The 22139-nt window shown below is 36.6% G+C and overlaps 1 protein-coding gene across 1 annotated transcript in view; it reads left to right on the top strand.

Annotated features, from left to right (window-relative positions):
* The window catches only part of dnah2 (dynein, axonemal, heavy chain 2), a 189757-nt gene that overhangs the window by 51010 nt on the left and 116608 nt on the right, over positions 1–22139 (top strand). The window contains exons 17-23 of the mRNA XM_067400458.1: positions 4221–4460; positions 7002–7190; positions 9072–9219; positions 9615–9807; positions 18071–18271; positions 20018–20174; positions 20351–20525. Of these exons, the coding sequence (XP_067256559.1) occupies positions 4221–4460; positions 7002–7190; positions 9072–9219; positions 9615–9807; positions 18071–18271; positions 20018–20174; positions 20351–20525 (1303 nt within the window). The remainder of the gene's footprint in view (positions 1–4220; positions 4461–7001; positions 7191–9071; positions 9220–9614; positions 9808–18070; positions 18272–20017; positions 20175–20350; positions 20526–22139) is intronic.

Raw genomic sequence — 22139 nt, forward strand, 5'->3', positions numbered from 1 at the left:
TTGTACTTTCAAAAAATTGCGCGAACATTATCACAGTGTGTGTGTGTGTGTGTGTTGCACATCCATAATTGAAAATGGGACGCGATTAAAACTCTATAAGTACATAAATGTATCAAATAACCATTCAGAGACGTCCTGCTCCATTCTCAATTGTGTTTCTTCTGCCGGAGTCTCTTCATCATCTGGGTCTGATTCCGGTTCAAACATGTACGGCTGAATGCCATACAAAACAGCGGGTCTCTCACTCTCAGCCATTCTGCTTCTACCGACTGTTTATTGCCATAGGTATGCAAGTTACGCCCTCATCCAAAGGCAGGGCGGGGATATGCAGTTCATTTATATTTAAGGTGGTACACACCAAAACAGCTCTTTTTAAAACAGGCCCCAAAAATGACATTTTCAAATGGTTATAATAAATTAACTGTGGGGTATTTTGTGCTGAAACTTCACAAATACATTCTGGGGACACCCAAGACCAATATTACATCTTGTAAAAAGGGGCATAATAGGTGCCCTTTAAGGCAGCAATTTTTTGTTTTTACAGTTTGCAAAACTTTCCTTGCACCACCTGGTGGTTATTTCACAAATGAGTGTCACATGTGACTGAGTTGTATTTAATGCCGCATCCTCACGGCGGCAACACTTGGTGGTAATAGGCATTTTGGTTGAGTATCTACTGTAGATATTTTTAATTGAAAGCCTAGGTAATCATTAATTTCTTCTGAAAAGATCATTTTATATGATGACATATTTTAATGTAGGCTTTTATTCATATACTGTATGAACATTGCTCAGTTACCATTACAACTATCTCACCTAAATGTTTGCTGATTCAGTGTATTTGTGTTTTTGCAATTGGGTAATTTTGTTGCAATAGCACAAGATAGTTTGATATTACTGACTTTTTAGTTTGACTTCGATTTTTTTTTTTTTAAGACAAGTAAATAGTCAGCAATAGTGAGAACAGATAAATGCAACAGAATAAAGATACAATTGAAATAAACTGCTCAAAGTTTTTCAGGTAGGTCTAAGAGTAGTAGGGCTATTCAGTTAAGAAATACTACAGAAACTGAATAAAGTAATCAAATGTAAAATATCACTGGATAGTCTTCATTGTAAGAAGTAAATACAGATTAATCAATTAGAGTTACAAAAGTTAATCAGTCAAGAGCAGCAAGTGATTTTCTCTTTGTCTTTTGTTGTTAGATTAACATTAACAACTTCTGTCAAGCTGCTTTCACTTTAAGACCTGACACAAATATTCTGTATACATATGCATTTTCTTTTTGAACAGTTTACTGTACTTTTACTTAGGGGTGTTTGTGCTTATGTGAATACTCAGCAAAACAGATATTGTGACATTATTTTTCTGTGTATTTGACCGCTTAAGCGCGTTTGGCACTTGCAAACTGTATGAGAGGTGGCTTTATGTGCACACTTTGGATGTGAGCGCAGGAATGAAACTTATGCGCAATCCTGCTCTGGAATTCAGACCAAACTTTCTTATGATTTGCATTTTTACTACCCATTTGTGTGTGCCCTTTGTTGTTATTAAATACATCAGAGATTGGTGGTATGTTTTAAATGCTTTATACACATTTTTAGCCATTTAAAAATGTTTAAAGGATTTTTACACGGCACCCCTCCTCTCACTAGATGGCTCCCGGATGGGAATTTGGTCTAGGGTTTGGACTATGAGATGAAAGGCTGGCTTTGACGAGTAAATATAACAATTCACTGGTACTTTATTAGGAAGATGCCCAAACGAAAATATGAAAAACAGCAAAATAATTCCAACTAAATAAATCCCATTGTCAAAAGTATAAAATATATAAACTACCAATCAAACGTTTGGGGTTGGCAAGGTTTTTTTTTCTTTTATGTTTTTGAAAGAAGGCCCTTATAAGCTCTCGCCAATGCTGCATTTATTCGATAATAATACAGTAAAAACAGGAATACTATAAAATATTATTACGATTTAAAACTATTTAAATTTCTATTTGAATATATTTTCAAATGCAATTTATTCCTGTGATGGCAAAACTGAATTTTCAGCATCATTACTCCAGTCTTCAGTGTCACATGATCCTTCAGAAATCATTCTAATATGCTGACTTGCTGCTCAAATAACATTCATTATTATTGTTATTAGTGGTTAAATCAGTTGTGCTATATCATATTTTTGTGAAAACCATGATACATGGATTCATGATGAATAGAAAGTTTGAAAGTACAGCGTTTATTTTAAATGTATCTTTTTTTTTTTTTTGTAACTGTCTATGTCAATTTAATCAATTTAATGCTGAAAAAAACTATTCATTACTTAAAAAAAAAATGTGGCAAAGTGTGGCAGGTGTGGCAACAAAAAAAAAGTTCATTTTGGACCCTGGCTACAAGGTTTTGCTCTTGTTTTGTTCTGTACAGCTGTGTCAATTTTGCTGTCCGATATTGCTTTTGTAATGCAAGAGTAAGGCAGCAGGCTTTTCTGAGAATGGAAGTGCGACTCAGTGGAGTGCAATTGTGAAATCTATTCACTTCCTCTGCTGGCTGTCCATCACTCCTACATTGTACAAGGCAATATGATATTAAAGCACTGGCAGTGCCCTTTAGCCATGTGGTAAAGATGTGCGCGCACACACACACACACACAAAGGCATGCAAGCAGAAACATGAATGCCCCATCTACTTTAATAAAGGCCGCACAGGCATCTCAGTATAAACAGCTCCAGCGTTTGCAATAAAAGGCATCCAGCCTCGATTCAGTGCCGCCACTGTGCCCAGGTCTCTCTAACTGGGGGGGGGGTGGAGATCAGGTTCACATCAGAGTCAATGTCAGACATCCTTCGAGCCCAAACAGAGCTGGCAAGAGCTTCACTGGTAATGGAGAAGTGTGGAGAACACGACACATCTGAGCTTACACACACCCACACACTTAGAAATGTAAGTATACATTCTACACACTTGTGCACGTAAAGTAATCTTCCCCTTTGAGGCTTATTTCATGTGACATGTTTCATCCCATGAAAAAGTCATGAGAAGCTGAATCCAGAGCTGGGAGGAAGAGTGAGATTATGCGGCATGTAAGATGCTTCAGAGAACCTCTGCACAAACTCTCAGAAACGTCTCAGCACCTCTGTCCTCCGCAGATTGAATAGGGAGCTGTTGGATGAGAAAAGCTTGATGCTTTGTGGATAAGACCTGCCTCCTTTGATTTTAAGCACAGGGATGGGTTGAAATCAGATGCTTTTTGTGTGGAAGAGAGAGAGAAGGAAACATGAGCTAGAAAATCCTGCTGGAAAACCCCTGCTGCTCTGTTTGAATGTATTTTCCATCCTTCTCCCACACGTTCTGTCAGCTTTTCTTTTCTTTTTTTGCTTTTTGTTTTTCATTTCTTATTTTTGTTTTGCTTTTTGTCTGTTTGTTTTTGTCTGTTGTTGATGTTTTTGTTTTTTGTTTCATTTCATTTTTTCTTTTTTGTTTGTTTTTGCTGTTTTTGTTTGTTTTGTTTTTTCGTTTAGTTTTATTTTACTAATAACATTTCGAATACCTTAGCAGTCACAAAGTAATGCTCTAGCATTGTGGTGGTGAGTTTCGCATTGGCAAACACCAATCAAATTCTCTATTCTTTTTTTTTTTTTTTTTTTGCAACAACACTCTCTTCATTTGGTCATTAGTTGGGACAGCCTAATGGAGGAGCACCTGTGCTTTTGATGATTGCTTTGTGCTTTAACTCCTCTCAGAGCAGTTAGTCAAAACTACCTGTGTGTTGCTCCCCAGTATAGGAAAAAAAAACATTTACTCCCATAGGTTTTTCTAAATAGAAGGGTCCCTGAGAATGCTAAAGTAGTGTTTCACAATTGCATGATGGTGTCTACTGGAGTCTGCCTTTTTCAATAAGGTAGGCATCCACAGAATCAGTAATAGACCTGCATGTGGTAAAGTGGTAGCTCATTTTAAATAATGGTGCAAAAATTTCAGGAAAAGGTTATAGAAATAACAAGAACAAAGATGTGAGTAGCCTGTAATTTTTTGTCTAAAAAATGCATTAGATCAATCGTTAATGTAAACAAGCCAAGAACACAGAATTTCAGGTTCAAATCTTACAATTTACTAGAAGATCAAATCTTACAATTTTCTGTACTGTGTGTTTTGGGATTAACATTTGTGCTATCACTTTGTTTTTCGCTTTCTGTGTTTTTAATCTCTCTTCTTTCCCACAGGTGCAGTTAATGGTGGACGAGTATAAGGCAGCTGACCTGGCCACCTCTAAGCTCTGTGAGCAGATCAGTGAGCTGCTTTTGGTGCGTGTGGATGGCAAGATGTTCTCTGGAGACCTGGAGTTCCAGGAGGATCAGCAGAGTCATCAGCATAGCCAGCTGCTCCGACTGCAGAACGCACACCAGGACATTGTCAAAAACATGGCCAGAGTCTACGGGACCTTTCATCTAGATGGCCCAGAGGTTGTACTGTGTGTGTATGTGTGTGTGTGTTGTGCAGCTTAGGATCATTCCTACTAATACAATAAACAGTAAACATGGTAAAATTACTGTAACACAACCTCAAGAAGCAGGTTGTGTTACAGTAATTTTACCATGTTTACGAATCTTTTGTTTCGAATCAGTGGTTCGAAATCAGTGTTGTCGGTATAAAATAGCAGCAACTGCAATAAAAAACAGCTAGTTTAATTGCACAGACATCTGAAGGTAAATTTATCAGCCCTTTGTGAACTAAGGTTTGTCACTGCAACCCAGGAATGTGTTTTACAGGGATAATTAAATCCAAAATGCATATTTTATCATCATTAGATTACTCCCGTGTTGTTGACCCTAATGTCATTCTACACCTGTAAGATTTTCGTTCATCTTCAGAACACAAATTAAGATATTTTTGATAAAATCCCATGGCTCAGTGAGGCATCTATTGCCAATTAATTAACACTTTCAGATGCCCAGAAAGGTACAAAAAACATACTTAAAACAGTTCATGTGACTGGTTCAACCTTAATATTATAAAGTGATGAGAATATTTTTTGTACGCCAAAAAAAAAAAAAAAACTTTTCAACAATATCTAGTGATGGGCGATTTCAAAACACTGCTTCATGAAGCTTCGAAGCTTTGTTTCGAATCAGTGGTTCGGAGCATGTATTAAACTGCCAAAGTCACGTGAACTATTGAAATTTCGAAACACTTATGATGTAACGAAGCCTCGTTTACTGAAATCACGTGAATTTGGCGCTCTGAACCACTGATTCGAAACAAAAGATTTGTAAAGCTTCGTAGTTTCATGAAGCAGTGTTTTGAAATCGTCCATCACTAGATCTTGTTGAAAAGTTATTTTGTTTTTTTTTGACGCCCAAAAATTATTCTTGTCACTTTATAATATTAGGGTTTTAAATATGTTTTTAGTACCTTTCTGGGAATCTGAAAGTGTTAATTATCTTGCTGGCAATAGACAGGTGGGTAGAGTATCCAAAAACTGTACTCAAGTAAAAGTACAAGTACTTATAGAAATATTTACTCAAAGTAAAAGTGAAAGTAATAATCTTAATAGTTACTTGAGTAAGAGTAAAAAAAATTATCCAATGAAAATCTACTCAAGTAGCTCATTACTAGTTACCTTGTAACTATATATATATATATATATATATATATATATATATATATATATATATATATATATATATATATATATACACACCTCAATACAATAGCATGTTATTATTTAGATAGATATTGAAATTATCATAATTAGATATCTTTGCAACAAACACGCATTATTATATAGACAGGCATTATTTCTGGCATCTGTAACCCGAATATCATTGCATGTCCTTTACTTTGTATAATAATAATGTATACAGCTACATTTGAAAGAAGAGAGAAAACTCTTTACATGTCCTCTTGCTCATAACCTCTGAACACAAACAATGATCAAATGCACATTGACGGATCTTCTGTCTGTTCTCCAAAATGTAATCAAATGTATATTTCTGCAGGTGCATGTAAACTGGTTAATTTGCGTCTACGCACAGGCGTTCATTTTCAAGACGAACAGGTCGCCGGTGCCGCCACTGCGCAACCGCGGGTGTTCATTTCATAATCTCTGAACAATGGTAGCTTATTTAATGTATAAATTAAGATATATGTCCTTAAAAACGGTAAAGAAATGCTACATACTTTGTTATTGTGGAGTAATGATCTGTTTGATTGTAAAATGCTATTGCCTGTATGAATTGAAATCAAATGAAATCGATACCTGTGGAATTGTTCACAGACAGCATACGCAGTTCAACTAATAAAGATCTTCGTCGCTGGCAAACAATTGGATGCATTTGCAGATTAGCTTTTTTGACTGTAGATTCACTGCCACTTCATCGAACACTCCAGAGTGAGAAACCGCTTCAGACGATTCAGCGCGTGATGAACTGAGCAAATCATTCAAACTGAGTTGTGAACCAGTTTAGACAGTTTTGTCAACTTGTTCAAGTCTTTGAACAGAATCGACTCAAAAGAGCGATTCATTTGTGAATGAAAAAAGAGACTTGTGTGCTTGGAATAAATTACGCATTTCTTAACACGTATAGTATTGCATTAAAATAAAGTAACGAGAGGAACGACGCCCAATGTAGCGAAGTAAATGTACAGATTTTTTAAAGTACCCACATTTAAATCTACTCTAAAAGTACATTTTTTCCAAAAAACTACTCAAGTAAATGTAACGAAGTAAATGTACTTCGTTACTACCAACCTCTGGCAATAGAGGCCTCACTGAGCCATCGGATTTCATCAAAAGTGTTCCGAAGATGAACGAAGGTGTTACGGGTGTAGAATGACATGAAGGTGAGTAATAAATGACAGAATTTTTGGGTGAACTAACGCTTTAAGTATGTACATAGGCACAGTAATATTTATTTCTGCGTACTTGCATATACTTTGGTTAAAAAACAAACATCATTATGAGGACTTCCCATTCACTTTCATATTGGTGTTTGTGTTTTCAGGTGCAACAGCACTGGGTGTCATACATGGAGAAGCTGGACCGAATGGTTGAGGAGGCGTTTCGTGTGAATATAAAGCGCTCTCTGCAGGAGCTCTCTAAAGCCATCAATGGAGATGGCAAGACTTCCCCAAACCCCTTATTCAGAGTAGAGGTGGTACTGAAACAACAAACTCCTCGATCTCCGGCTCAGGTGCACACAAACAGACACTTTCTCTTTGTCAAATCTAGTAATGCTGTAGTCATTGAAAACAACTTACGTGACGAGGTGACCCTTACCTCACATTTAGACAATGTTTTCGCAAACATACTGTCCCCTCTGTGATTTCAGGGCAAAAAGTATACATAAAAGCTCTGTGTCAGTGCGAATCATTGTGTTGGTCACAGAGAGCTGCTGGCCATGTGTTTTACATACAGCATGAAGACACTATCATACATCAAGCAGAGGGCATTCAGAACACCGCAACCTCTATAAATCACAGCTGTGGCTGCACTGCTGCGTTATTCAGCACTCCACTCTACTGCTCAGCTCTACAGGGGTATATTTGGACTGAGGCCTATGGGTAATGTCCCATGATGCTTAGTCAGCTAAACACAGTGAGAAAGGAAAAGCAGAAACATTAGTTTGACTTAATTGAGTATATTTTAGGGACATTGGTTGCTTTGGTCTGTGGAGACAGACTGCCTTAGGCAACGCGCTCAGTGCCAGAGGGAAGGGAAATGCATTAATGCTAGCTCAGGACACACCATTAAAGGCCCTCTCACACCAAACGCAAAATGAATAAGCAAAACAAATCATTGATGAATGGTCTGTTCACACCAAGAGCGAAACAGATGTTCGTCAGGCTGATCGACAACCCAATTCATGCTGGTAAAATAATTGCTGCTACACACCATTTCCAGTTCTCAAAGAGGAGATGATTAGAAACGGTCACAGAAAAACACAGGATGTTGAAGAAGATCAAGATTCTGTCATATTTCAGCAATAAAATAAAAATAGATTCTGAGACTCAAGATATTTGAAAACTTTTCTACACTAACACTAGTCAGAGCAATATCAAGTATATACTTCTTTGATGAAACACAACTTAAGAAAAGAAAAAAGGTTTTGGGGATTACTAGTGTGAATAGTTTAATATTACAAAAATGATGTAGATTTTCAACCCACTTTGTACTGTTACAATGTCAGTAGTATATGTAAATGAATATTTATTTGTCAGCAAAAAACTTTTGTCAGCTCCAATGCTTTCGTCAAAACTGCAGATTACACTTTCGCATTTTTGTATCCCCGCCCACGGACAGTCTGATTGGCAGAGGCTTTTTAACGGAACAGTTGTTGTGAGGGTTGGTTCATCAGTGAAAGTTGTATCGTACTTTGTTTACTCTTTAAACAGTTTTGTGGTAAAAATGGAACACTATGGCAACAGCTTTTTTGCCTGTATGTTTTGCTTCAGGTGGAGCTGACAGAATGGCAGATTCTTTCTGTTTTTTTTCTCCTCCGTTTGGCATAAAACACTGTGTTTGTGGCCATCCCATTTGAAAAGTTTACTACAAACATAGAGGATTTTTTAGATTTTCCATAGCAGTGTTCTCTTAAAATTTACGTTTCTTTGTATTAATGTATTTTCCTTAAAAATCTGCATGTGTTAACATGTTAACTACGATTAAAAAAATGTTTTTTTTTTTTACAGTTTTCTTTGTCACATGATCTTTCAGAAATCATTCTAATGTGCTGATTTAGCGCTCAAAAAACATTTCTTATTTCAAACAAATGTTGAAAACAGTGCTAAATCTTTTTAATCGAAACCATGATGCATTATTTTCAGGATTCTTCGATGAATAGAAAGTTTACAAGAGCAGCATTTATTTGAAATTTTTTGTAGAAAAATTATGTACACAGCTGATGTAAGTTCATAAAATATGCAAATATTGCAACAAATTTACAATCATATTCTACTTGAATTAACATTTTATTTTACTTGCAGGTTGAATATAATGATTCTCTTCAAAATCTTGTTTGCTCTAAACATTCCTTTAAGGAAGTTTTTTTTCCTCTCTGTGTGTGTTTGTCCAGGTGGATTTCTCACCTACTTTTCAGAAACTGGCCCACATAGTGAACAGCATTAGCTCTCAGCTCATCAAGACCATCTCAGTGTTCAAACGTCTGCCAGACATACTGACCCGCGAGCACTCGCAGAGAAACCCCATCCACAGCATCATCGGTACACTCCCTCACCATCTCATTCACTACATCGCTCCATTTTTCATTTATGCCCTTTTTATATTCCTCTTTACTTATGCTCATGTCGATCCAAACCCATATGACTTTCTTCTCTGGAACACAAAAGAAGAAATTATGAAGAAATGTATGGGTCAACTCTTTTGGTACAGCTCTTCAAAATCCTCCTTTTGTGTTCCACTGAAAAAAAAACATAAATTAATAAATTTTTGGAATGCCTCAATGGTGACTAAATGATGAATAAATTAATTTTCATTTTTAGGTGAAAAATCCATTCATATCATTATAAGTGTATTGCTTGAGATCGTCAGTAGTTGTTTGGCATCACCAATGCTTTTTGTGATGTTCTCACTTCCTCCCTTTCTTTTTCGATTTTAGAGCAAGATGAAGAGATCTGTAAGATCAAGGGAGCCATAGCTGCAGGTATGGTGACTAATGCATCTTTCCTGCAGACCTACCTGAAGACCTGGGACAAACACAGAGAGATCTGGGAAATCGAAAAAGACGGCTTTATACAGCGCTACCAGCGGCTCAACCCTACAGTATCCTCATTTGACGCTGACATCGCCAGGTCTCTAGCTTTCATTCATTCTCTTTTAGTAGCAAAATGAGTGTGCAATGTTGTAAAGCAGTGTCTAAATCAGGGGTGTTCAATTAAAGTTCCAAGAGATCTGGGGCCGTATTCACAAAACATCTTAAGGCTAAAAGTAGCTCCTAACTTGCCAATTTAGGAGAAACTCTTAAAAATAATGGGTGTGTCAGTCCTAATTTTAGGACTCCTAAATTTTTGCTCTAAGAGTATTTCACAAAGCATTTTAGCACTAAAACTAGCTCCTAAATCTGTGAAACGTTAGGAGTAGTCAAGAGGACTCCTAAGTCACTACCCCGCTAGAAATTTTACGTTCCCAGAACATTCTCAGAACGTCCCCACTGGTGTTGAGTAAAGTTCCCATTATGTTCACAGACGGTCACGATGTGGAGTTCTTTTAAGTTTTGGGGGACATTATTTGGTGAACCTTCAGGGAACATTCAAGGCATTCTCTGAACGTTTAGGGAACCATACTTTATTTGGAAATGTTCTCAGAACGTCCCCGCTGCCCTTGTCAAAAACTTGACTAATAAAAGTGGCTGTTCAAACAAAAACTATTTTCACTTAAAGCTCTATAAAGGTATTTTCATAATTAATATTTTGAAACCTTTTCTTTAAATTGCAAATCTCTTGCATTAAATCATTAGCTGACAAAAACACACACATGAGCTAATGTAACTGCTGTATCACTGCATCAGTAACTACACGGTTACTGTCTTTAAATAAAGCAACATGCAGCAGAACATCAGTGTTTCTGGATCATCACTGACTGAAGCACAGGAGCTACCCTTCAGCACAATGGTGACACATAAAACTCAGATAACAGAAACAACATTAAACAATAACAGGGGCCGTATTCACAAAACATTTTATCTTACCACTAAGAGTTCTCCTAAAAGTTCTTAGCTAAGAGTTTTCTCTTAAAACCTATTCACAAAGCTGCTGAGACAAACTTTTACTAAGGAATAGACTGAAGTCTTAAGCTAAGAGTAAGGGCGGGGCTGACCTCGTTGCTATGGACTATACACACAGTGATTGGCTGATGGGGAGGAGTCAGTGATTTAATCATAGAAATATTGTAGAATGAGGTGTCATGTTTCCATATTAAAATAAAGGTTTAAAAATACAAATGTTGCCCTATTCAAATAAATGTTTTTTTTTAATAAAAATGTTCCCACAGTCAAAATAAAATGTTGACATATTTTTGCCATAAAGGTTTTAAAATGTAGGCTAAGTGTCACTAATTAAACTATCCAGTTAATTGTCCACCTCTTGGATGTCTGCATCTCAAGAGAATGCAGAATTCAACCGACAAATTATGTTTTATAAACAAAGTTTGGGAGAAACACATTCAAACGGTCTTTCTAATCAGCACGAGAAGAGGAATAAATACACAGATGAGATTATATATATATTATATATATATATATATATATATATATATATATATTTTTTTTTTTTTTTTTTTTTTTAGTGTATTAAATTTTTTGATAGTGTGAACCCATGTAAAACACTGCCACAGGTAATCAGACAATATTTATTTATTTGTTAAAGATTAATTTTTGGCACTGATTCAAATCTATAAATTACATTTTTTTTATTGCATTGCATTTTATTGCATTTATGAAGAAAATGTTCAGCACCTAAGGCTCTATCCTCTATTCCCTCAATGGTTTTCAGTGTCTTTGTGTGGATTAGGACTGATTGTGATTTGGTCTTAGTGACTTAGGAGTCCTCTTGACTACTCCTAACGTTTCACAGATTTAGGAGCTAGTTTTAGCGCTAAAATGCTTTGTGAAATACTCTTAGAGCAAAAATGTAGGAGTCCTAAAATTAGGACTGACACGCCCATTATTTTTAAGAGTTTCTCCTAAATCGGCAATTTAGGAGCTACTTTAGCCTTAAGATGTTTTGTGAATACGGCCCCAGATCTGTCTAGATCTCTGCATCTTCACTTATTACAAACCAAATTTTACAGAACATTTGGGACATAAAACGTCCTCTTTTGGTTATGAAAGAGCTGCAGTTCAAGGTTCATTATATGATTTTAGGGGACGTTCCAATTTGGTTTATTTTATGGTCACATAAGAACGTTACAATGAGGATATTTAGGACATTAAACTGAACATTACTGAACTGAACATACTAGACAATGTTCTTAATACCAGTGGACGTTCTGAGAATGTTCTGGGAACGTAACATTTTTAGCAGGACAACCTCCCACATAGAAGGCAACATTCTCAGGACCTTGCGCAACGTTCCCTAAAAGTTCTCAAAAGGTGATGAAAATTCTGAACCTTTACAGAACATTCGGGACGTTCCTTAAACGTCTTCTTTTGGTAATGAAAGTGCTGCAGTTCAAGGTTCCTTATATAACTTTAGGGGGTGTTCTCTTTTGGTTATTCTATGGTCAAAAAGAACGTTACACTGTAAAATGTAATTAGTTGAGTTTACTTAGAAAGCTTCATTAAACTGTTGGGTTTAGCTACCACACAGTACAGAGTACTTAGAAATCTTGAGGATTGGTAATTCAATTTTACAAATTGAGTACTTAGTTCAGTCATGTTAAAAAATCTTGTTCACATTATGTAGAAACTGCCTTAAATTTCTCAAGCATTTTTTACTCTGTTGCAACAATGGACCATATATTTATTTGTATTTATTAAACTGGAGATACTGTTGAAAATAATAAAGTTTGATGTCACCATCATGGTGGAAAGTGTTTGCTTTAGTTGGGCTCTTGACCTTGACTTTTAACATTTGTGTTTCTCTGGCTGTCGTAACTCAGTGTTTGTAAGACACAGCTGTTATGGTGAAAAAAGCCAAGAGAAATACTGGGATTGATCTGTTGCATCTTTCCTGATGATATCGTTGAATACCCACAGATTTAATCCTGAGGTTTATTCTTAATCAAAAGTGTGAAAAGTGTGGTTTGTCACTTATTTGTTTTTAATAACCAATGAAACTATAGCAAGAGACGGCGCACTGTTGAAATCATATTTTTAATATGTTAGTCAAAAAACATTTTGGACTATATAGACACACGGAGACATCAAGAATCAGTGGTACAGATCAATCCCAGTATTTCTCTTGGCTTTTTTCACCATAACAGCTGTGTCTTACAAACACTGAGTTACGACAGCCAGAGAAACACTAATATTAAAAGTCAAGGTCAAGAGCCCAACTAAAGCAAACACTTTCCACCATGATGGTGACATCAAACTTTATTATTTTCAACAGTATATCCAGTTTAATAAATACAAATAAATATATGGTCCATTGTTGCAACAGAGTAAAAAATGCTTGAGAAATTTAAGGCAGTTTCTACATAATGTGAACAAGATTTTTAACATGACTGAACTAAGTACTCAATTTGTAAAATTGAATTACCAATCCTCAAGATTTCTAAGTACTCTGTACTGTGTGGAAGCTAGTTTTATCAATTCAAAATGATGAGTTAACTTACTTGCTAAATTTAAGGCAATCGGTTTCCGTAAGTTTTTTTTATGTAAACCCAACAGTTTAATTAAGCTTTATAAGTAAACTACACTAATTACAAAAAAATTACATTTTACAGTGTACAAATAGGAGATTTGGGACATTAACAGAATGTTCCCACATGGTCCTCTGTTGATCATTTAATTACGTTCCCGATATGACTTCAGGGGGACGTTCTATTTTGGTTATTTTATGGTCATGCAAGAACGATGTGGAGTTCTTTTAAGGTTTGGGGAACGTTATTTGGTGGACCTTTAAGGAACATTCAGGACGTGTTTAGGGGACTATCACTATAGGACGTTCTGTTAACTTCCCAAATGTCCTCTTTGTAACGTTCTTGCATGACCATAAAATAACCAAAATAAAACGTTCCCCTAAACTCATATCGGGAACGTTATTAAATGACCAACAAAAAAAACATGTAGCAACGTTCAGTTAATGTCCTAAATATCCTCATTGTAACGTTCTTGTGTGAGCATAAAATTAACCAAATTGGAACGTCCCCCTAAAATCATATAAGGAACCTTAAACTGCAGCACTTTCATTACCAAAAGAGGACGTTTTATGTCCCAAATGTTCTGTAAAGTTTTAGAATTTTTGTCACTTTTAGAGAACTTTTAGGCAAAGTTGAACAAGGTCACGAGAACATCGCCTTCTGCGTTTGTGTTTTATAGAAAATAATAAATTTGAAGTCACCGTTATAGAGGAGAGCGTTTGCTTTAGATGTGCTCTTGATTCTTGCCATTTTTAACATTTGATTTTCTCTGGCTGCTTTAACTGTGTTATCAAAACACATTAGTTCATCAGATGAATTTGGTTGTTTTGTGCTGGTGATACAATCATCATGGAGTGTCCTGATTCATTGATCATCACCAAAATGTAAACTGAGTGTATTAAATTGCGTTTTTGCATTAATTAAAGGTGTTTTTACCCCCTTTTTTATTAGTTTTTTAATACATTATGCAGAGTTTTGAGCAGTGTTTCTCACACAGACATCATGAATCAGCGTATGATCCTCAGCGATGGTGTCACTAAAATATCTTTTTTGTAGCTTGTTTTGTGATGTTCAGTGTTTATCTGAAAATTTTGTCACCATTGTTGAGGATCATATGCAGAATCTTGATGTCTGTGTGAATCTACGTGATACTGTCTGAATAATTTCTGCATAAGGATAAAAACTTTCATAATCCTGCATTATGTCTAGATGAATGATAACACAATTTTCAAAGATTTGTGAATAAGACCACTGTATGAGTTTATATCATCATCAATAATCAAGCATCCAAAACCAATTTGAACAGACTTTAATTTTTTCACAATTTTTTATTGTACCAAATGCTTTAGAAAAACACAGTTACAACAATTGGAGAAAAACTAAAGTCAAATTGTCAAGGGTCAGGAGCCCAGCTAAAACAAGCGCTTACCTCCATAACGGTGACATTTATAAATTTTGATAAAACATCTACACCTCATTAAGAAGATGTGTATGAAAGAAACAAAGAAACAAAAACTTTTATTAGTCAATTTAGCTCTAATTTTCAATTCATGTTTTTGAAAAGGGCAGCAGGGACGTTCTGAGAACATTTCTAAATAAAGTGTGGTTCCCTAAACGTTCAGAGAATGTCTTGAATGTTCCCTGAAGGTCCACCAAATAACGTCCCCCAAACCTTAAAACAACTCCACATCGTGACCGTCTCTGAACATAATGGGAACGTTACTCAACACCAGTGGGGACGTTCTGAGAATGTTCTGGGAACGTAAAATTTCTAGCGGGGTAACCTGTCACCTAGTAACGTTCCCAGAACATTCAGAGACAGTCACGATGTGGAGTTCTTTTAAGGTTTGGGGAACGTTATTTGGTGGACCTTCAGGGAACATTCAGGACGTTCTAGGAATGTTTAGGGGACTATCACTATAGGACATTCTGTTAACTTCCCAAATGTCCTCTTTGTAACATTCATGCATGACCATAAAATAACCAAAATGGAACGTTATTAAACGATCAACAGAGGACCGTGTGGGAACGTTCTGTTAATGTCCCAAATATTCTCTTTGTAACGTTCTTTTTTTGACCATAAAATAACCAAAATGGAACGTCCCCTAAAGTCATATAAGGAACCTTGAACTGCAGCACTTTCATTATATTCATTATATATATACTAGTTTAATTAGTGACACTTAGCCTATATTTTAAAAACTTTATGGCAACAATATGGCAACATTTTATTTTGAATAGGGCAATATTTGTATTTTTAAACCTTTATTTTAATATGGAAACATGACACCTCATTCTACAATGTTTCTATGATTAAATCGCTGACTCCTCCCCTTCAGCCAATCACTGTGTGTTTACTCCATAGCAACGAGGTCAGCCCCGCCCTTAATCTTAGCTTAAGACTTCAGTCTATTCCTTAGTAAAAGTTGGTCTCAGCAGCTTTGTTAATAGGTTTTAAGAGAAAACTCTTAGCTAAGAACTTTTACTGCTATTTAGGAGAACTCTTAGTGGTAAGATAAAATGTTTTGTGAATACGGCCCCTGGTCTCTAGATTTCCTTCCTAGTGGAGGTCGGGACTTTTTTGGAATAGTTATTTCATATAGTAATTTCCATCTGGGTAGCAGTAGTACGTTATAAAAGAAAGAAAAAAATCCTGAACACTCAAAATTGTCATCAAAGATAAGTATATTTGGCCCTCAGAGCCAAAGTATGGTGTATGTATGGCAGAAGGCCATGTGACTGATAAAAGTTACTTTGGTTCAGGGTTTTCCTTTTGAAGTCTGGACCATTTTTATATTTTGCTTAAAATAAGTATACAAAAAACAAAACAAAACAAAAAACAATGTACATAATAATTAAAACGCCCCCATCATGAGCAGAAAACAAAGTTAACTAGGGTTTTAGTTTTCTTTCTTTGCCATAAATAATTGTTCCCATTATAACATTGTTTATTATGAAATGTTCTTAACATGCTGATTAATAATGCTAAATGTTGGCACATTTGGCTCTAGATAAAAATATTAGAGGATATAGCAGCAAAATCATTACTATAAACGACCCTGAGTGGTCCCGTTGTGTTACCGTTGTCATTTTATTTTGCGGTCCAGCTGGAACCATGCCAGGGCCCAGAAACGGACCAAGTTGGCTATATCTAATGTCAGATATTATAATAGTAGAGTACAAATGGCTATTTTATACTTGAATCATTTATATTCTGATTACTAAAAAATCTTCCACAGTAACATTTTTGAAATTATGAATTATTTCTTGTGGTACCAGTATAATAAAAGTTTCTTTAGTGAACAAATCCACTAAAGGATTCACAATGTTTCTCTCACCATCATACACGCATTTATTTTCATTTAAAATACACAAGTCATGATAGCACATCAGAATGAGAACATTGTGTTGACCTTTCAAACTATTGACATGCATTGCCGGCTGGTGGGTTTTATAATAGCACACTAAATTGTCATGGACTGGGGATCCCCTCCTGAGGATTTTTTTTATATATGTAAAAAAATTCCCAGTTTTTATATATATATATATATATATATATATATATATATGTATATATATATTATATATATAAAAACTGGGAATTTTTTTAATATTAAATCGTCCTCCCATTTTCACTTCAAAATTTTGGGTTGGTTGTCCCTCCCTTGCCTCCCCTGACGAGCCGCCATTGTTGACATGTCTGTATGTAGCACAGAGATGCCAGTCCTGTCCACATCTCTTCCCTATAGATTTGATCTGCTCTAACCAAATCGTTATCATGTCAACAGTGGATGCTTGAGGCTGTGTGTGTGTGTGGACACAGACATTGTGTGTGTGATTGTGCATTAATGACCTTGTGGGTGTTTGTGTTGTGCTGTCTGTACTGAGCTAGAAGGACACTTGTGTGTTGCCTGCTGTCCCAACTAATGTCTTAGTGTATGTCTTAACTAAGTTTTTCCACATCAAGTAATGCATGCATAGACACTTTTTTTTTTTAAATGTCTAATGTTAATGTAACGTCTTCCTTTATTTCTTTACACTCACAGAGAGAATTGATGTTGCACACTTCAGTTATTTTCTTGAAAAAAAGAAATTAGGCACATTGTGCTACTGAAACGACAAATTAAGTTGCTATTAATAGAGCAGCTATTATGACTGAGCAAAAAAAATAAAAAAATAGTCAAATTCTATAATCTTACAGATCCATTTAAACAAAAAGTAATTTAGTGGCCATTATTAATGATTAAAATCATTGTCTGTTAAAATGTACCATTAGCAGTAGTAATGAGAAAACATAGTGTAGAGAACATGTACTTCAGATGCAATTATAGCATTTGTAGGAAATAAGAATCAAGAGACAAGTAACCAAGCGTCTATCCTTGAACTTCTCTGCTTACTGATTTATCATGGGAGAATACATTATTATTTGCAAAAGTTTTCTTTTAACAAGGCAGTTTTGTTTTTTGGGAATTTTGAGAACTTTGTTGATGTTAGTCTTAACATCATAATTTTCTTTCTTTTTTTGCAATCAACACAACTGCATTGTGGTAATAGAAAATTCTTTAAAAACCTAAAACAAAACATTAAATGTTTGGTAATCTTTGTTTAGAAAGGAGAATGTCTCTTGTTAAAATTTGCACAATAGAATTTTTTAAATAAAAATATTCTCATTGTGCTATTATGAAGGTTAGTTTCAAGAGAATAATCTACTTCATTTACGCTCTCTCTCTCTCTCTCTCTCTCTTTGTACAGATACACAGAGGTGGCAAACAATGTCCAGAAGGAGGAGACAGTGTTAAGTTTGCAGTTTGTTTTGCTGGATTGTTCTCCACTCAAATTCTCTCTGTTGCAACATTGTAACGAGTGGCAGAGCAAGTTCACGCAGCTGCTCAGCCTTATGGCCAGTACCAAACTCAAAGATCTTCACAGCTTCCTGCAGGAAAATGCTCTCAGGTGTGTGTGAGACCCTAGCTCTATTCCAAAACCGTACCTCACAGGGCTTGACATTAACACCCGCCAACCAACCAAATGTGGGTGGATTTCAGCAGTGGCGTGTAACGCAGTCACTCCTACTAGCCACTTTTGCGGGTTGAATTTTATATATATTGTATATACATTTTTCAAATGAAATAATAAAATGGTATGTAGTGTTGTCAAAAATATAGATTTTTCTATACATATCGATATTGAAGTATTTGAAATGCTTCCAATACTCATTTTCCACAGAATAGATACACGGTAGCCTTCCACCTGTGCTTTCTCACTCTCTCATCTTTTTGACAACGATTTGACACACAAACCCACCTCCCCTCATTCACTTGTTTCATTTGCTCCTGATGAATATTGTTGGTGTCACATGGCTTGATTTTCGGCATGGGATTATGCATAATACGCATAATTTTACTCATTCCAGGAGATTTTGTGCTCACACCCAAAGTGCATGCACAGAAAGCCGCCTCTCAGTTCTAAATTGAGTTCTTACAAAATACACACAAAATAATGTTAAAATGCTGGTCTTGGCAAGTTTTCACGTAAACACAGTCAGGTATGTTTTAAGTAAATGTAAACGGTTGAGAAAGAAAATGCATGTGTAACAGTATAATGGATCCATGTGTCAGGCCAAATATACCTGCTGTCAATTATGAGATAATATTAAAAAGGTCTATATGGCATTTTTTTTCCTTTTGGTATTAATGTTAAAATTGTGGCCAGTGAAAATGCTGAGTGGCTAATATCTTTGGAAAATCACTAGCCACAGTGGCTGGTGAGCAAAAAAGTTCATGTCAAGCCCTGATGCCTCACTATCTGCTGTCTATATAAGCAGCTGGGATCCTAAATGAAATGAAACCTCATAAGTGACCGATTTGGAACGCTCTTCATGGGCAGCGACTGTGTTAATGGTCACTCATGCATGCCACACCAATTAACACCCCTCACGTGAAGAGCATAAGAGACTCGGCAAACCTCTCTGTTGATTTCAATAGAGTCTGACATTAGCATGTTGTTAAGCTAACGGCCTGACACTAATAAATAGTTCTGTCTACTAGAAAGAGAATATGGAGATTTGGAGGTGGGCTCTTTTGACTTGAGCCAGTGTTATTTTACTATCATTGAGATACTAATATAGTTTTTATTAATATTTTGAAAAACGACTAGTTTTTATTTCCATTTTCTTTTTAATTTTAGTTCAAGTTTGTCATTTGTTTTTTTTTACTGTCTATATAGTTTTTATTCATTTTTATTTCAATTTTGTTTTATTTTAGTACATCAAGTTGAAATAATTAAAAAAGAGAAAAGTTGCCTTAGCAACTAGCTGAAATAATGTAAGTTTAAATTATTTTGATATTTTATTTTATTTCAGTTAGTGTTTTTTTAGTGTAACATACATTTTGTTTGTATGGCTTTCATTTTAGTCAAGGTTAACTATAATGACCCTGGCTTGAGTCACATAGTAACTACCTAGAACACACTAGCAACAGCCTTGCCACAGCACAGCATGGTGCTAAAACCACTCAAAATACCTTAGCAACTCCAAAACAACATATGGCAAAATGTTATTTTGGAAGGCAGCTCAATAAGCTTTGAAAAAGTGCATCTATACTGTTTGTGGGTATTTCTGTGTTATTGTGCTTAGTTCACTTCAAATAGACATTAAATATTTAGCATGCACATATAGTCCTCAACTGTGTGTGTTTTCAGGGTGTCTCAGCCTCCTCAGACTCTGGCGGAGTTGGAAAAGAGTCTAAAACTTCTGGAAACTCTGCAGGCAGATCTGAGTAAAATCGAAAGTCAGATTCCGCCAATTCATGAGCAGTTTGCCATCCTTGAGAAATACGAGGTTCCCGTCGACCCCGCTGTGAGTGTCGCACCGCACACACACAGGCACACACACACTCCCTCAGGTGTTTCAGTCAAATTGTCTCCTAAATACACTTTCATCTCCGGTCTTTATTCCATATTTAACTGTGCTTTTATTTGACTCAGCGCTCTTAGATTTTCTTTCCCTCGTGCTCTGTCTTTCCATCTCTGTAGGTGTTGGAGTTGCTGGAGGCTCTGAATGCAGAGTGGGTGTGGTTCCAGCAGGTTGTGATTGACAGTGACATCATGTTGAAGAAACACAAAGACATGATGAAGAGTGGGTTGATCCTCTCCTCTGAGGAGTTTAAGAAGAAGACACACTCGGTCCTACAGAGCTTCAATAGCAATGGTGAACACACACATACACATCAACATTAGCAATTCGACTGTTATAGGATGGGAAAACACACACGCACACACGGTCAGTAGGTTTACTGCCAGTGCTGTCTCAGAGCCCACTGTGAGCTTCACATCCCCACATGCCTCTTTTTCTGTAGGTCAGTTCGCTACATGGGCGGCACCGCAGGTCTTTGCTTTCTGGGACCGTGGGTGTTCTGCATGGTGGGGGAGCTGGGTAGAGCCATCAACCTCCCGCACACCCCACGGCACATCACAACCAATTAGCCTTGAGATAATGTTTCAGAACGCCATGGAGCCTCACCTACAGCAGAAGTGACCGTCACGCTGACATCCTGCCCTTGACTGCACTCTCAGTCTGTCTGCCTCCCTGTTCTTTCTCTCTCTCTCTCTCTCTCTCTCATCGTCCCGTACTGCTGCTCCACCTCCTGCTGATGTCTCTGCGCTGTTTATTCTCTGCTCTATTAAAAACGGGATTGAAAAGTTCTTTTTTCTATCTTGCACTGCCACCTCTCTTCACAAATAAAGTCACGTTGTGCCAAACTCTATCAAAGAGGACAGAGTTTTCGTCCTACTTTTGCTTTCCTCCTCTTTCATTCTTTCCTTTTTCGTGCACTTCTTTGCTCTCTCGCTCCCCGTCTAGTTTCCATTGTGTTAACGTTACTTTGTGATCGTTGATAGCTCTGTGAAGTCTGTTGTTTTTCGGTTTGATCTCCTGCCATTCCTTCCCTGCGCCTTTCCTTCTCCTCCTCCTCCTCCCACTATGAATCCAAAAGCCTTTCCGTCTCGATTCAGACAAAGTTGGAGTTTTGGCACAGCCGATTAACGCAAAAGCTTTGCACTAAGTCAACACGTGGCAAACACGCTCACCGTCATTATTTCCCACAACCCCAGAATTTCCGAACGTGGGCGGCAGCTGCAACTTGTTGAGAATGATGGGATTGTTTGGATTGTTCCAGCAAACAATGGCAGGCTCCTTCAGGTTAATGAGGCCAGGAAGCAGCTTTGTACGGAGAGAAATTTGTATTCAAGAGAGAGAGATGGTTTCAATAATATCACACTCATTCAGTCCAAACACATACTACTGGCCCCTGCCAAGGTGCCCCTTCAAAATCTCATCTCCTGCTCTCCATGGACCCAGTGTGACTTTCCCTCTCAATTCCAAAACACGACATTTCCTTTCTCAGCACAGGGCCAATTAAACGTGTATGATTGGTTGAAGTCTCCAAGGCAGATTTATCCAAAATTCAGCCCATTTTAACATTTTTTTGCTAATTAGATTTTCTTTACGTTTTAGTCAGGCACAACGGAGAGGGAGGATGGGCATCATCAAACCTCTCAACACCCGTGCTCCTGAATTCGTTCTGCTCCAGCGACGCACTTCAGCATGTACTAAATGCTTCAGTAAATCAGACTTTACACAAATATTAACTGGAGATCTCCGATGGATCTTCACACGCTGCTTAATGGCTCGCCTTAATGCAGAATTTTGTAAATGTGTGATTTTTGTAATTGCTGAAGATGGAATCCATTATAAACACTGACTGACGTTAACAATCATGTCTGTAAACATATCACAGAGGCCTTTGGGGCAGATAACAGCCTC

This window comes from Chanodichthys erythropterus, chromosome 11 (genome assembly GCF_024489055.1).
Source record: "Chanodichthys erythropterus isolate Z2021 chromosome 11, ASM2448905v1, whole genome shotgun sequence".
NCBI lineage: Eukaryota > Metazoa > Chordata > Actinopteri > Cypriniformes > Xenocyprididae > Chanodichthys > Chanodichthys erythropterus.